The sequence below is a fragment of the Haliaeetus leucocephalus genome, unplaced genomic scaffold (genome assembly GCF_000737465.1).
Source record: "Haliaeetus leucocephalus isolate CR32 unplaced genomic scaffold, Haliaeetus_leucocephalus-4.0 Scaffold1000, whole genome shotgun sequence".
NCBI lineage: Eukaryota > Metazoa > Chordata > Aves > Accipitriformes > Accipitridae > Haliaeetus > Haliaeetus leucocephalus.
In genome coordinates this window covers 1,810,595-1,827,374 of record NW_010973436.1, presented here as the reverse complement: position 1 = coordinate 1,827,374, position 16,780 = coordinate 1,810,595, and the positions used below count along the sequence as shown (strand labels likewise).

The 16,780-nt window shown below is 55.7% G+C and overlaps 1 protein-coding gene across 2 annotated transcripts; it reads right to left on the bottom strand.

Annotated features, from left to right (window-relative positions):
- Positions 1-268: 268 nt before the first annotated feature.
- On the bottom strand, positions 269-11,280 carry SLC6A17 (solute carrier family 6 (neutral amino acid transporter), member 17). 2 transcript variants are annotated; one of them, XM_010584593.1, is made up of 11 exons: positions 10,995-11,280; positions 7,262-7,419; positions 6,854-6,980; positions 6,045-6,226; positions 4,839-4,949; positions 3,616-3,857; positions 2,713-2,912; positions 2,156-2,338; positions 1,805-1,964; positions 1,078-1,240; positions 269-637 (listed from the first exon to the last, which is right to left on the bottom strand). In XM_010584593.1, exons 1-11 carry the CDS (start codon positions 11,278-11,280, stop codon positions 269-271), a joined length of 2,181 nt encoding a protein of 726 aa, XP_010582895.1. The 2 variants fall into 2 exon arrangements, with proteins under 2 accessions (XP_010582895.1, XP_010582894.1); XM_010584592.1 differs by having other exon boundaries at positions 2,156-2,348; positions 2,720-2,912.
- Positions 11,281-16,780: the final 5,500 nt, after the last annotated feature.

Sequence of the window (16,780 nt, the reverse complement as noted above, 5' to 3'; positions counted from 1 at the left end):
TCTTGGAAAGATATAGCAGCTTCCTCCTCCCTTCCCCGAAGGCAACCCCGGGGGATCCTGCCTTTCAGCCGAGGGTTGTCAGAGGAGTCCTGCCCCTCCTGCAATCCCTTCTTCCCGATGTCATCTTAGAAATGGCTGCTTTTGGTTACGATTTTAAGAGGGGTTTCTTCTTCATCTTCCTTATTAATTAATTTTCCTGTTGCCTGGACAGCCAGGATCCACTCCCCAGTGACCTCCTCTCCCGGTGGGGGTGGTCGGCAGGCAACCATCACAGTTCGGATTCAGGGGTGCTGGCCAGTAGGTACCCACTCCCATATCGTCCGTTGGGGGCACTGCTCATTTCCATGGGGGAGTTGCTCCCGGGACCCAGGTAGGAACGGTGTGTGGGCATGGGGGACGGGGTCTCGCTGGGTACTTTGCTCAGGATGAAGCGGGTCTCATCGTTGTCTTCCAAATTGGAGATGTCCTTCATCATCCGGCCCTTCTTATAGGTGACAGAGAGGGCGTTGGAGCCATCCGACACGAGATGGAACTGCCGGAGGATGAAGACCAGAGGCAGAGGGAGGGATGCCAGGATGATCAGAGAGATGAGGATAGCCATGGCCCAGGTTGGGTAGAAAAGGAACTTTTCTGCAGCCTGGAAGAGACAGATATTAGTGTCAAGGGGCTGTTACAGCAAAGGTGATGCACACCAGGTACGTCTGCGAAGTGCCAGGTAATTCCTGCTGCCTCCTGCCAGACTTCATCCTCAGGGGCACCACGTGGAGCTATCAGAAGGTGGGTTCAAATCAAGGAAAAGGACATGGTCCAGCACACAGCATGTAGCTGTGGAAGCAAACCAAAATCCAAGCTCAAACTTCAGCCCATGGTCAGAGCTGGCTGGAGACTTCTGGGCAGTGTGGACAAACCTGATTGCTTGCAGAGGATGAGCGGCCACAGGCAGGACGTCTCCCAGCAGGAGAGGGGAGGAGAAACAAGCAGAGCTGTGAAGAGCGGGGTGGTTTGCAGCTCTCAGCTGCCCCCTGCTCAGCCTGGACCTGGGGTGGAGGTGGCTGTGGGGAAGGGAGCTGTGCTCACCTCCTCTCTGATCCATGCACTGTAGCCTGGGGGGCTGACTCCCAGCTGGATGATGCTGGCGGTCATGAGCACGGCCATGCAGATGGGAGACACGTACTTCCAGGTGTAGTAGTAGAATTGATAGGGCCGGAAACCCAGCATTTCTGTCAGCTCCTGCATGAACCTGCCAAGAAGAGATGGAACCATGCCATTCCCCACCTTCAAGTGAGAAACTCTCTCCCCAGGGGCCCCCATTTTAAATTATGCTCAAAGTAGAGCCTGAAGAACCACCCAGCTGATCCAGGCAAGTATCTTAGTGTCCCCTTAAGCCTGTAGGACTGGTTGGGAACCTCCTAAGGAAAAGGCCATTCGAGTGTTAGCCAGAGCCTCCTTTGCTCTGGCCAACTTACGAACAACAAGAACAGGCGCTGGGGGGAATAATGTCCCCTGCCAGAAGGGCCCAGAAACCTGAGACAAAAGCGTAATCAGAAGTGACAGAGCACCACAACCAACAGTAGATACCCGCTAGAAGGACCTGCTCCTGGGGCTGGGTTACACCTAGTATAGGGCAAGAGGATCAAGGTGAACTGAGTTCCTGCCTCTATAAGGTAGCTGTCCCTGGGGCATTTGCTCCATCAGAGCTGGCCTCCTGAGGAAAAAGTCATATGGAAAAGAACTGGAAGGAGGGGTGGGGAGGCTAGCCAGGAGTTACAGCACAGTTATTCTTTTTGTCATACAAACGCCTTACTTCTTGGTGCCATAAATCCAGGCCACAGCGATGTTCTCCAGGATGACCACAACCGTGAGTGGCAGCGTGGCTGAATAATCGTCAAACATGGTGACAAAGTAATTCCCAGAGCGCTGCACAAAGATCAGTCCCACCACGAAGGCGAAGATGCAGGAACCAACTGTGGGGAGCAAACGAGCATGGTCAGCAGAGCACCCCAAGGGCAACTAAGGCCTCCACCACAAGGTCCCTTCCCTGCATTAGCAGGGCCCAGTACACATCCACTATGTCCACATTCTTCTGGAGTGACTCCCCAGGGCAACAGGGACCCTCCACCCCTTCCCCAGGAGGTTGCAGGAGAAAAGACCTCACCTGTGAACACTTCCTTCCGCACCTTGAAGGTGTCGATGATGGGCGTAGTGATCCCTGACATGGTCCCGATCATGCTCCCCAACCCCAGGTTTATCAGCATCAGGAAGAACATGACAGACCAAAATGGTGAGGCTGGGAAGTGGGTCATGGCTTCTGTGAAGGCAATGAAGGCCAGGCCAGTTCCTTGCACCGACTGTTCAGGGGGAGAGAGGACCAAAAGATGAGAAGAAACATGTCAGGGACACAGCCTGCAAACCCCTGCATGCCTCAGGTCTCTCTCACTGAACCACTCTTCAAGGAAAGAAAAATCCAGTCTGGTACACCAGCCTGGAAGCAGTGATGACCCTGCTAGACTTGCTATGGTGAGACCTTTCCCTCACCCCAGGAAGGACCATTGTGTGCTGGGGAAGACCACAGGGACAGAGAATCCCCATCCCCAGAGGGCCTCTAAAAATAGATTTTCCAGATCCACGTGCCAGGTGTAACACAAGTAGAGCAGCTCCTACCAGGGAGAGGCAATGGGGTAGGTGACCTCCTGGTCCTAGTAGGAGTGCCACCAGGTACCTTGTCGAGTTCATCCTCCAACAGGCAGGCATCCAAGCCCAGTTCTTTGAAGTGCCCCTCTTTCACTGTCATGATCACCCTGTACATCTCATTGTAGTCCTTGGCAGTGAGGTGGGAGAAGTTCACGTGGGGTGGGATGAGGTCATGGCTCAGCACGTTGGTGTTCAGGTAGCCCAAGATCTTCTCAGCATTCCTAAGGGAGAGCAGAGCCTCATCACCCAGAGATGTCCCCTTCCTCCCAGGGTGGAGGAAGGGGCCTGACCATGGAAACCCTTTGCATCAGGCAGGATGAACCTCCCTGGGTCATGTTACCCAGGTCCCAGTCAGAGAACCTCTTTGCAATTTCCTAAGGTGTAAACATTGCGTTAGGCCACATGACAGAGGATGCAAATGGGGGCCCACCAGGGAATGGGCCCTCTGCACCTCCTTCTCAGGCTTACCTCCTGCTCTGGGACTCCACAGTGTGTGGCCAGGATTTTTATGGATGCAGCTCACTGTCTAAAGATAACACTGGGTGCATAAATTCACCTTCCTCCAGCTGCTTCTGGTGTACAGCACAGCAGTTCCCTTAACCTTGCAGACAAGTGGACCCTACGATGAGTAGAAACTGGGGGAAACCCAGGTGATGTGACTAGGCGTGTTGGATTCACCCTCAGTTTGCAGAATAAGTGCTCATCTTGGGGCTGGATTTTAGGTTGGAGGAGCTGAATACCGAACTGCCTCAGCTGCAGTGGGACATCTCTGGAGATCCAGGACTTGACCATCAGGAACTTGGGTCCACCAAAACACGGTATCACCCAGCTCCAGAGCACTTCCTCTGTTGCCTCCAGATCCACCACAACCAGCAGTAGCAAAGACCTGCCCACCCCAAACAGAGAAAAAGCAAACCCTCTTACTCCACCACACATTTCTCATTCATGATGTTGGCCTTGAAGCCCAGGACAGCAAATACAACCAGCGTGGCCAGGACGGATGTGAAGAAGTTGATGAAGGAGACAAGCGTGGCGTCAAAGTGGCAGTTGTTGTCCTGCTTGTTGTAGCTGGAGAAGGCAATGACCCCCCCGAAGCCCAGGCCCAAGGCGAAGAAAACCTGCGTAGCTGCCTCCCGCCACACCTGGGGGTCCAGCATCTTGTCCAGCTTGGAGGGGAGACACAAGAAAAAGTTAGGTGGTGTGGTGGCCCCACAACTCATCACAGTGGAGCCAGAGCTAAATTAAAAGGCTTCTGTACCTACAACCTGGGCTGGTTTTGGAGCAGCCATGGGCATGCTTTGATCTACCACAATCAGGTCTTGCATTACCAAACATTCAGAGGTCCTTTTTCTCTTTCCCACAGAAGGGGAAACTGAGGCATGGAGAAGGGCAGGTCAAGGTGCTCCATGTGCCCCAGATCCCAAGCTGGACGCCCAATCTCCCAGTGCAAAGCCCTACAGCTTCCCAGTGGACCACCCAGCTGCCCTGGGGAGCTGGCATCCCCATCCCCTCACCCATGTGCTGTCCAGCCATGGGTCTCCATCCTCCCCTGGCCATCTCCTGCCTCCAGAGCACCTGGAGCACTTGAAATCAAACACCTCAGCTGGTGGGTTTGTTTGACCTCCCATCCCCCCAACCACATCCCCCCTTCTCCTGCAAGCCAGAGCTGCAGGCTGGAGGCCTCCGAGTGTCATTCATCAAGAGATCATAATTAATATCTCCTAACAGCCTCGCCGGCTGAGCTGATTCATCTACATCTCTGCTTAATTAATTAATTAGCTGGTTAATTAATGGATGCATACCACCAGCAGAGGTTTTGCTGCCAGCCAGCATTTTCCTATGAAGTCTTTAAATATATTGCCTCGGGCACCCCCACCCCCCTACCCTGGTGTCTGGGCACCTAAAGGTGACGGGAATGATGCTAAGGCTCAAAGCAGCTCCAGGGTGGTGAGTATGCGAGGCTTGTGGCTGTCCTGGCCATACCCTGTATTTAAGGTACTGCTGGCACATCCTGATGATATATCAGGAACTCCAAGGTAGTTTGGGGTGGTACTTTGGGTTTTGGGGTGGGGAGCATAAGGGAAAATAGGGTGCGACCTGCCAGGAGGAGAACCTGCTTGGAGTGTGCTGGGCTTGGAGACTCTTACCTTGGGTGTGAACATGTGCATGATCCCATCTACTGCCCCACGCAGCAGAAGTCCCCGCACCAAGAAGCAAACCAGCACCACGTAGGGGAAGAGCGAGCTGAAGTACATCACCTAGAGTAAGAGGGATGCAACGTGGGCACAATCTCATTAACTGCTTGTGAGTTCAGCCACTTCCCCATCCAATCCGAGGATAGCTCAACAGGGGTGAGAAGGGAGGGTTATCCTCCCCAAAATGAGGTCTGCTCTGCAGGCAGGTCAGGGTTTAGCTGTGGGACCTCCTCAGTGCAGGATGTTACAAGTGCTGAAGCTTAGGTGGATTTGCAGAGTGCTTGGACACGCTTAGAGAGAAAATCTGTTGGCGTGGCTGAATGTGAAGATGCCAGTGTTGGCTTACAAAATCCCTGAAACACAAACTGCTGGTCCCCGGGGAACCTGAGGGAAGGACAGCTCTGCACACACACACCCACACCCCCTTTCCCCAGCATCTGCCTAGGGCTGCAGGCAGCCCCAGCTGGTGACTGGCATGGGACACATTTTCAGTGCCCTGATGAGCAGATGCAGATAGGACTTCATCCTGGGCAGGGGAGACCTGCTGCTGTGGTCCTGCTTCGGCAGCTCACTCCCACCCCTCTGCTCTCAGGGCTGTGGGACAGGGGTCTCATTGCCCTCTGCTACCTGCTAATGCACCAGATGTTTTGCAGAGCACATCTGGAGACAGGGATGTTAAAGTGTCCTGGGAGAACATACCCTTCTGCATCTGACCCCACTGCTTACACAGCCTTGCTTGAAATATCAACGGCCTCTGCAAGCTAATGACATCTCTCTCCCAAAGCTTTCTGTTCCTCCCTGCCCGGCTTCTCCTGCGCAGTCCCAGTGTTCCCGCTGTGAAGGAGGACTGAGTGCTCACCCCTACACCCTACAAGCATCCATCAGGATGGCATCAGGGGATCGGACAGTTGGCATCCCCCCAAATGCAGGGGCTGAGCAGGCAATTTGGCTAGCCCTGTGCCTGAGCCCTGGGCCATGGCTGCAGGGGTCAGCTGGACTAAACCTCTTCCCTACATCCTCTTTTGATCTTATTCTGGATCCCAGGGGACACAGTATCTTCCAGCCACCCCGGATCAGGGCAGGAGAGCGTGGTTCAGGCAGGGGGTTTCTACCTCAAGGACAGACCCCAGCCAGGCTCAGGTGGCCACCGATACCCACCTTCCCCGAGGACTGGATGCCTTTGATCATGGCCAAGCCAACAAGGCTCCAGGCCACCAGCAGACACAGGGTCATCTTCCAGTTGAGCCCCCCACTCTCTGAGATGGAGTTGGAGATGTCTAGGGTCTCCCGGTACCAGAAGTAGGTGGTGGCCGAGCTCCTTTCGCATTCGGTCTCCACAACTGCAACCGAACAGAGGCAGGAGAGCATGAGGGGGCTGGGGGAGAGTCACCCACCATCTCTTGGGGGATTAACAATGTCAAAGACCTGCCAGAGCCAGCCAGGAAAGGCAGGCATCCCTGGAAACTAAGGGACAGGAGTTAATGGGGCTCATTTTTAGCAGGAAAAAGAAGAGACAGGACATAAAGCCATTGTCAGGTGAAAATAAGACATTAAATACAGGGAGAGACATTTGCATTTGCTATAAAACCTCCCAGAGTGTCCCAAAGAGATGCTCAGATGCCATTAAACACCATTAGCTCCATCAGCATCTCAGCTGGGCACCGAGGGAGCCGCCAGGTGAGCCCTGCCTGGCTCTCGTTGCCTCCCTCCATGGTCCTGGGTCAGATCCTGGCCCTGAGCACCAAGGCAGCCTGGAGACCCAAGCTCTGGATCCTCAAACTGGCATCAAATCCCATCAGTGGGGACAGACCCCGAGAGGAGAGCATGGGAGAGACTCATCCAACCCAAGGGAAACATTTCCATATCATCAAGGCAGCTGGACTGGAGAGGACCTGGTGCCCCAGGAGACACCCCAACCTGCAGTGTCCCCAACTGAGCCTCCCCCCATGCCAGCGGCCATCCCTTACCGGCCACCGAGCCATTTTTCACGATGGGGCACTCGCTCCAGGGAAGAGGGTACTGGAAGGACTTAAAGAAGTAAAAGATGCTCCAGCCGATGATGACGTTGTAATAGAGACCAACAAAAAAACAGACCTGGGGGGAGGAAGGAGGACACGGTATTAAATCACAGGGCAGTGACACTGTCCCCAACACACCTTCCGCTGGGTAGGGAGCCGGGGGGAGCAAGGATGCTGAGATCAGGGGATGGGCCTGTTCCCACCTGGCCCTAGACCCAGGGGTGGAGCTGGAAAAACTCCCCTTGACCTCCCAAACTTCCACGCGGGGCCCCTCAATGTTTACTTCCAGGCCATCCCCACCTTTGCAGCTTGCAAAGCCATCCCATGCACCCCGAGGGGACCCACGGGTGCACTCACGAGGCAGCTGGCATAGCCGATGCCCCCCAGGCGAGGACAGATGTAATTCCAGACGCCGATGCTGCCCCGGCGGATCCGCTGCCCCACCGCCAGCTCCAGGAAGAAGAGGGGGAGCCCGATGATGATGAGCAGGACCAGGTATGGGACCAGGTAGGCACCTGGCAGGGGAGAGAAAGCTCATCATGGACCTGTCTCTGCCTGCTCTCATGCAGCCAAGGATGAACGGACAGGGACGGACAGGCAGGGCAGAGCTGGGACAGGCTCTGCCTGGTCCATCAATTCATTTGCAATGGATCTGGGAGTGCAGATTGGTGCTCAGGCAGCAGAGAAGACAGCCGTGGAGAGGAGCAAACCACGCGTGTGTGGAAGGAAAGGGTGCAACATCCCCTGCCAGTGTGGGTACATGTGAGATAGACCCCAACGCACCTAAAGACATGCTGCATCCCTGCAGGCGCATCGCCCCACTCACAAGGAGACACCCCAGTAAGCCAACCCATGGGGACACCCACACATTCCCAGCCATCTCGGACACACAGGCAGGCAGGACATCTCCTGTTCACCCAGGTCCTGCCTGCACACGCATGTCTGAGCACAGCCGAGCCCCCTGCACCAACACGCACCCCCCCGCAGACACCCCACGTCACCGGCAGCAGCGTTCACCACACCACGTGCCGCCCGGTGCGGAGCGAGGTCCTCTGGTAGGGGTAGAAACAGCTCAAATTAGAAACCCAGTTAATCTCTGCCTAATTGAGGAGGCCAGAGAGAAATTAGGAGTTCCTGAAGCATAACCAACTGACCGTAAAGGATGCGATGACTCACGCTGCAGCGCCCAGCTGATGAATTACTCCAACCTTCTGCCAGGGGCTGAGGAACGGGCTCCGGAGCATAAGGCTCACTCCCGCCGGGCGGCAGGCGATCCAAAGGCACACGCTGGAGCCTGGTTGCGTTGGGCAAATTCCTGGCTGGATTTATGCCCCGGTGACAGCCACCACCCCCTGGCCCCAGGTGGGACCTGTGGCAGCTGATGCTGCTTCGAGCAGCGGCGCTGCAAAGCAGTTCAGCCTGCAATAGTGTCCTGAGCTGAGCACCCTGGCAGCGGGTTGGGGATTGATGTGTTAGAAATGCAGGTGGGGACATAAATTAAGACGCAAGAGGTCCAGGGTGATTAGGTGGATGAAAGGAGAAGGCAGAGAGCAGGGCAGAGCTGGAGCCCCGTGTAATTTGGGAAGGACCACGAGCATCCCATCTCTGCAACGCCCTCCTGGGCGCCCACATCTCAACCTGTGGATGGACGGAGATGAGACAGATGGACAGATTCAGATGCAGATTTGTCCAATATTGGAGATTTTCTTCCTGTGATCTCTGGAAAGATGGGCACCAGCTCATGCCCCATGCATTGCCATGCTCGGCAGCACCACCATAAAAGTACAGCAGGCAGGGCTGCCAGCCCATGCCGGCTCCTGACACACCGAGTCCTGGAAATTTGGCTCCAGCCCATCTTGCTACCAGCATGCAGCCATTCTCCCCCACAGACGCCTACTTGGGGAGCAGGAGAGAAAGCAGTAGCTGCCACCCCATCCCAGGGCTGCTCAGCGCACCCAGAAGTGGTCTGTCCATCACTCCCCAGCTCCTGCATCCATCTGTCTGGCACCAGCCTCGCAGCCTGGTGGGAATCCCAGCCAGGGGCCAGGAGGTTAAATGCGGTGGGAAGAAAAGGCAGAAAATCAGTGTCTGCCTCATGGGACAGGGGACATGATGCCACTTGGCCAAAAGAAAAAGTGCAGGAAAGCTCAGCAATCTGCTGCTCAAGCCAGTTCCCAGCTCCGTGCCTCAGTTTCCCCATCTGTAAAATAGGGGCAATGGTTGGGGCAGCTTGTAAACCTTTTTTGACACCTGCTGCAGGAAGATGTTCTACAACAGCAAGGAGCTCCTATAGCCAGCTGCTTGTCTCAGTCCCTGCCTGGCTCTGTGCCTGCGTCCTGCCACAGGATGGGGCCGAGTTGCCTCGTTCAAACCCAGCACACCCGTCTCCTCTGCTACAGTGGGTCTCAGGGCTGTTGTAGGTTGAATTTCTCATCCCCACTTCACATCCCATCTAGCCTTTTGTCTAAAAATACTTGCTTAATGCTCTGCACATGCAGACAGCAAATTCAGCCCTGGATTTGCCAGGGAATACACCAGGATGAATCCCAGCCTGGGAACACGAACTGCTCCTCCTGTTACCCAGCACCTGGGACAGCCAAGGGAATGCAAACATACAGGATAGCAGAGACCTCAGCATAAACTGAGACATTTTCATTCATTGAACTAATTACCGTTAGTTATTGACTCTTGTGCCAGTGGGGAAACTGAGGCACAGCTGGGTTAAGTGCTTGCAGAGAAGCGGAATTCTGCATCTCCAGCCTCTGCGTCTGAGCTGGTTCCCAATCTCATTTAATTGGGAAAACCTGCTTGGAAGTCAGAGGCCAGATGCGGAGAGCTGTGTAATGAAGCCAGCAGGGGTGTATCAATCTATCCCAGCCCTGAATTTACCCCAGGCTCTGCCTCCAACCTCCTTCAGGCCATGCATACAACCCTCCCCACTGCATCTGATGCACATGTGCACCGGCACGTGCAACGCAGCTAACGCAGGCGTTCGAGTCCCGCAACGCCTGCAGATGCTCGCTGCAACCCAAGACCACGCTGAGACACCCCACCCCCATCAGCTTTGCTAACGTGGCGGACACACCGTGCAAAGCCGTGCTGTGCCAAAACCGAGCTGAGCCTGGACCCAAACTAGGGCACCGGGAGCTAAGTGTGCCAGCAGCCGGGGAGATGCTGGGATGCACGAGCCGGCCGCAGTGTGCTCCATCCCAGCTGGGAAGGGAAGGCGATGGGGGTGCGAGCAGCCCTGGGGTGGGAAGTGCTGACTGCACAGGTCTTCGTTTGGGGAGAATGACTCATCGTGAAGATGACACCAGAGATGTTTTAATTATTGAGAGCGCTGCACGTTTGCCAGCTCCCGGGCTGGGGGCACGCCGAATGATGCAGCTCCGGGAACAAGGCGAGTGCAAGGGGGGAGAGGGGAAAGTTGGGCTGATCCTGGCTTCCTTCAACGCTGCTCAGCGGGGGCTGTTTCCCATCACTGCAAAGGTCAGTGCTGTGGGGGAGAGGCCTCGAAGGCTGGGTTTGAATTAATGCTGAGCAAACCGCCCTCTCATCAGTGTCATGAAGGGTGTCTGGTCTCAGCACAGCTGGAAGAGACCTGGCCCTCTGGGCTGCTCCTGGAAAATCAAGGAGTGGACTTGGGGTGGGATGGGAGGACAGGCTGGCTGGCAGGAGGATTTGGGAAGGGGCTGGAGCCTACACAACAGGGCTTCGAGACCTAGGGAAAATGGAGGAACTTTCTCTTCTTTTTTCATGCCCTAGTTTCCAAATTGCCCCAACAGGAATTGGGGGGCTGCAGCAAAAAATCCTGGCTCTCAGCCTGGGATTCGCCTTGACTTTGGAGTGGGTGGGTGGACACCCTTTAGGAAGAGGCCGTCCTGGAGGTTCCCACATCTCTGAACTGATGAAGGCACAGTGATGAGCAGCTCCTGACCACCCCTTTCCTCCTTCAGAGCCCAAATAACCCACTTTAAAGCCTAAATAACCCCCATCCTGCCCCAAGATGCACCCCTCGACATGCAGCAAGGCAGGATTGGGCCATACTCCCTCCCCTAAGGGCTGAGCCCATCCCTGCCCCATCTCTCACCTCCTCCATTCTTCTGGCAGAGGTAGGGGAAGCGCCAGACATTGCCCAGCCCCACGGAGTAGCCGATCTGCGCCAGGATGTACTGCAGCTTGCTGTTCCACGCCGGCCGGTTCTCCGCATCCAGCTCCTCATCTCCATCCTTCTGCTTGTCCCAGGTCTCCCCCGTCACATTGAGGACGCTGCGTTTGTAGTCCACGGGCTCTTCATGAGCCAGCAGGTCAGCCACTGACTCGGTGACATGCTCGCTGCTGTGCTCCCGCTGCGTCACCTTGCTGTTCTTCGGCATCAGGATGGCTCCACGTGGCCCCAGGGGGCGGGATGGGGCGAGGGGAGAAGATGAGCGTCCCGCAGGGAACGGCACCCGTGTGAGCTACAGCTCAGACCTCACCTCCTCTTCATCAGCAGGACCTGGGCAGGGGAAGAGGTCAACAGAGGGTGAGTTGGTTTTGCCTTACCCCCAGCGTGTCCTGGTGCTAGTGGGACCAGCAGCACCAGGGGGAGAAGGGTCTCCACCACCCCATGCCTCGGAGACCTCCTTCTGGACTGAGGAATGCTAAGGGCCCCCTTCTCCATGAGTGATGGACCGGGAGCAACCCCTTGGATCAGCCTTCATGGAGAAGAGCCTCCCGCCACCCACAAGAGGGAATTTCCCTGGGCTGCAGGGGACAGTGACAAGCGATGGAGCCAGTCACATCGCCGTGACACCTCTTTTCCCCTCTAACAACCCTGGGCCAGCAGCTGATCCCCCACGAGGGCTGGCGCCACATCCAGCGCTGGCCGGGGTTCTGCCCTCCCTGCCCCGCTCCCTCCCCTCCTGACCCATCGGCAGAGCCTGGTCTCAGCCCCACAACAGCTTGAAAGCACTCAGGGGACAGTGACAAACGCCCAGGCTATCTCTCCATCCCTGGACATTATCAGGAGCAACTTAAAAGCCTGGAAGCCTGCAGCTAAATCTTCCCAGGCAGCTTTACAACAGATAACGGCTGCAAAACAGCGGCAGCCGAGGCAAAGCCATCAATCATCCCAGTCTCTCCACCTTCCCAGCCTTCATCGCAGGCCAGACTTGGCCAGGGAGAGCCATACCAGTCCCACAGCATCCATGCGGTTACACCAGTTAACACGAGTTTGCCCTCACCGCCTCATTCCCAAAACCAATGGCACCAGATCCCACAGGTGCGGGGCCGGAATAAGCGCAAGCAGGGTAATTTTTGGACCCACGGAGGGAGCGTGGGTGGGAGCATGGGTTTGCCGCCAGCGCAGTGATGAGTAGATGTGTGTGGTGGGTCGTGTTTACAAACAGGCAGCTGTGTGTTTGCACCAGGGACTCCTCCAGCTGCGGGAGCAATCCTGCACAGAGGGATTTCAGGGGGTGCCCACAATTCGGCTCAGCCCTGCAGAGCTCACCCCTGCCTCAAAATGCTTGGGGATATCAGGGAAATCCGCTCTGCTGGGCTGGGGATCCCCAACTGGGAAAGCACCACATCCCTCCTCTCCATACTGGGAGAACTGGGGTCAGACTGGCAGCTCCCACCCCAGCTGGGACCATGGTACTTCACCAGCTGGGGAGAAAACACAGAAACCCCACATCTTGGAAAAATGACTCTCCCAAAGGGCCACACTTGCTTCTTTTCTCTGCGCTCCATCCCTGCTTTCCAGGGGACACCAGGCTGGTCACTGACCCCTGGAAGAGCGATGGTGCCGTGCTCAGGGACCTGTCCTACCCCGGCTGGGCTGCAGCATTATCTCACCCTCGCCCTGGGGGCTTTCTCCTTCAGTCCAAAGCTCATACAAGACCCAGTAGCAGCTCACAGGTGACATTGCACAAACAACCCATCAGCGCAGTCCTTGGGACAGCCGACCCTCAGCACGGGCAGCCGGTCTCTGCCGGGATGGATGATGCAGGATGGACCTCCTGGAGAGCCAAAGGAAAACTCTCCCATGATTTTCCAGAGCCATCCCCAGCTCTTCTTTCCTTTGGACAAACATCCATCTTGACCCAATTCAGCTCACAATCCCAAACCCTTTCACAGCAGCAGGTTCAACCCAGGCAGCAAAGCCCATCCCCACCCAGCGCACTGAGGTCCCAACCCGGCACGGGAGGGAAGCAAAGCATTGGCAGCAGGAAACCTCACCTTCCCTCACCCTCACCTTGGTGTTTTTTCACCCCTGAAGAAAGTTCCCCCTTTGCCAGGCCCCGTTCCTATTAGAAAAGCTATTTTCAGCTGTCGGCTGCATCCGTTGCCAGGCAACTGTGTCGGCTCCACATCTTTCCTGGATCCGGCTCCTCTGGAGAAGCCGTTTGAATTATTCTTTCAAGCCTGGCCCAGCAATGTTTAATTTCCTAACGAGGGCTCATTCACGTAAACCGCTTACGGCTGAATCGTGGCAATTACCAGTACATGGCTGCTGGGGGCTGGAGTATCCTCAGCCGGGGTGGGCACAGGCACAGAGGGTGGGGAAGGGCCTCATCCAGCAGCCAGGAAATCACTGGGATTTCCATCGATTTTGAATCAGGTTCTGTTTAGATTAGTGCAGACCTGGTTGCACCCGCGAGTTGTTTGCTGCTCCCTGTCCGCTCAGCAGCCACTTAAGCTCCTTCTGGGCAAGGGTGACTCAGACCTTCAGGAGGACACAGCCCCAGGGGCTAAAGTCTCTCTTTATATTACAGATAGAGCCTAGAAGACCTAAGATCTGCTGGCCAAGCCCCTAGAGCTCAGTGCCCCATGGCAAGGGCACCCAAACTGGTCTCCTGGGACAGCTAAAACCCTTGGACCAAAGCCTGGGAGGTGCCCAGCTCCAGGGAAGGTGGTGTTGAGCCAGGCCAGCACGATGGAGTCAGGACAGACCCCACAGCATCTCTTGCTGGATCTCTGCCTCTCCCCCTCCTCAGTTCAGGTCCCCCCCCCTCCCCAGCATCATCCTTAGGAGCTGAGAGGCAGCAGGACACAGCGGTCCTTGAGGAGCAGGTTTCTTCAAGCACCCCCAAAGCCCCAGAGGCTCTCAGCACCTTGGAGGACACTTGAGACAGCAACATTCCCAAAGGATTTGGGCAGCAAAAGGGGTGCTTGGCTGCTTGGCTGGGGCAAGGGCTCTCTAGGCATTGGGATGAGATGACACTGGAGGATGAGCTGAGGGTGAAGGAGCAGACGTACAAGTCTTCCTCCCATGGGAGATGCACCCCAGTTGAACTAGAACAGGGGAAAACCATGGTAGACATCCACATCTTGATCCTGGCATGGCTCTGTCACTGTGTCCCCATGGCTTGCTTGGGGACATCCTGCTGTCTCCCAAATGGCTCAGCCCCAGCCTGGTGATGGTGGTGTTACCCAGAGGAGGTCCAGGCCTGAAGAAGAGAAGTCCATTCCTGACAGCAATGCCGTGAGCATACCCAAACTTTGCCGTCCACATACCCAACCTTTGCCGTCCACATCCTGCCGGTACCATGAGATGAGCCCAGCCAGAACCAGCACAAAGCCACCGACCCACATGGCACAGGGACCCAATCCAGGGAACAGTGAGGTCGACGGGGCTCTTCCTATTAATTTCCCCAGCATTTTGCATCAGCCCCAAGGTCCGCACCCCTCAAATTGAAAAGCACAGTCCAAATCCATCTGAGAAAGGTATTTGCACTCATTTCTTTGATTGAAAAGGGAATTTAATCAAAAATTCATCTGCCATAAATAATAACAACCCTGTGAGAAAGATGAGGCAGATCAGCTGACAACCAGGAGCTTTCTGGGCTGGAGAGAGATAGAAAACCCTTGCCACTGACAGATGGAGATTCAGCTTGTTTACTTAGCCCTCATGACCTTAATTTTCTTAAATGTGCATTTTTTTCTTTCTCTTTAGAAGACAGATTAGGGTCTTTCAGAGCCCATGGCTTGTAATAACCTCACTTGCGCTGCCGGACCAGGGGTCCCTTTGCACCCACTGCTTTGCCCAGGTAAAACTAGTGCTGAGGCCACCCATGCAGATGCTTGGAGAGGCACCATAGCTTTTCCCACGACAGGACCAGGGAAAGGACCAGTTTGTGCTGGGGTCGGTGCTGGCATCTCTAGACATCACTTGAGAGCAGCCAACAACATCCTGGAGGGTGTTACAAAGGGAGGTGTTGGGGAAAGCATCACTGGGTTGTCCCTGGGGATAACTTGCCTCCTGCATCTCCCACCACTCCATGTCCCTAGGTATCTCCTTGAAGGAGATTCCCACTTTCGTAGTCCCCAGTGGGTGCCTCCACATCCAACCCTTTGCCCCCATGCAAAGCAACCACAATCCCCTGCACCCTGTTCCCACACCAGACTCACTGGCTGAGCCCAGGGCTCCTGCTTGCAAAGTGACAATCCCCATCCATGTCCCCCTTGTCCAGGTGACACACGGGTGGCCTCAACCACTGTACCCCTTTGCACTGACAGCTCAGGAGCCACCGCTGCAGCAGGTCAAAGGCACATGGCAATGGTCTGCCGTGGTACAAGCTGGATTCCCCCCACTCAGGGAAGGGGCAGAGATAGAGAAGCTCCTGCTTTGCTACACCCAGGGGGTTTAATTCCTGCCCAGAGGCTCCCATCAATCCCAGCTGGAGACGGAAACACCCACTGGGGAAAAGCTGCTATTTGGGATGAGTGAAGACCTCTGGGAGCCAAGAGCACTGCGTCCTCCAGCCCAGCCCCACCAGCAGCATCATGAATGGTTCAGCAGAGGAGGGATGCTCTGAGCCGTGTGTCCTGCCTCGACCCGTCCTTGCTTTCTCAGGAAGATGGCTAGGGAGCAATAAAGCAGGCTGGAAATGTGTCAGCAAAGCTTTCAGCTAGGCCTGGGAGCACAGAGGCAGGCAGGGAGGAGATGGGGATTTGCAGCAGCCTCTGAGGAGAGCAGCTACCAGCAGCAAAGATGCTCTGGGTCTGAAGGACAGACATTGGAGGAGATTTCTCCTCTCCTGTGTGCAAACTCTACACTTATACCCTGTTTAGGTCCATAAAGGGGAAACCAAGGCAGGAAAAAACACAGCCTGAGATTGGGTGAATTTAAAATTAACATTTAAACCATGGGGACTCTCTGCTGGTCCCTCACTACCCCACCACCTCCCCTCCTTCAGCTGTGAGCCTGCTGTGCTCAGCTTCCAGGCCAATCCCCCCCAGGTCCTAGAGGAGAAGGGAAAGATGCTCCTGGTGAAGCACCAGCTCACTGGGCCTGGGAAGGTCCAGCTTACTCCATCAAGGGCACAGAGGAGCGAGGCAAGAGCAAAGGGACCAAAGACACAGAGGGATTTCAGGAGGTAGAAAGGCCACTCTCAGTTTCAGGCTGGGAGAGTCACGCATCAATATGCAGCTCCCTGTCCTCCCCAACACGCATGGGGCCAGGGAAACCTCACACCCAGGGCCAGGCTGTTTGATGCAGATGGGGAGACTGAAGCAGGGAGGAGAAGGGATGGATCCAAGGTCACCCAGGAAGCCAGAGAGCCTGGGAAGGAGGAACAAGCATCCTTCCCGTCATCCCTCTGTATGCTGCAAAGCCAAGCAGCAAAGGGAAGGAGCCCTGGATGCACATCCCGGCTTTGAGACCAAATCATGAGAAAACCAGCTCCAGGTCCCTACCTGCTGCTCCCCGTGGTCAGGAGTGCCTCTGCGATGGGAGAGGAATTGCCCTCACAGAGCAGGTCCTTCGGGAGGTATCCCACTCTTATGAGCTGCAAGAAACCAAGGGCAGGACCCTCCCAGCAGCATCCAAACTCCGCTTCAAAGCCCCAAGAAAACATTTTTGCCCAACAAAGAAGCACTGCAGCTCTGATG

Coding starts and splice junctions, on each gene's coding strand:
- SLC6A17 (XM_010584592.1), bottom strand. CDS start 11,280: ATGCCGAAGAACAGCAAGGTGACGCAGCGGGAGCACAGCAGCGAGCAT. Junction 6,981..7,261: donor TCGGCTATGCCAGCTGCCTC/GTGAGTGCACCC, acceptor TCCTCCCCCCAG/GTCTGTTTTTTTGTTGGTCT. Junction 1,965..2,155: donor GCGGAAGGAAGTGTTCACAG/GTGAGGTCTTTT, acceptor TGCTCCCCACAG/TTGGTTCCTGCATCTTCGCC.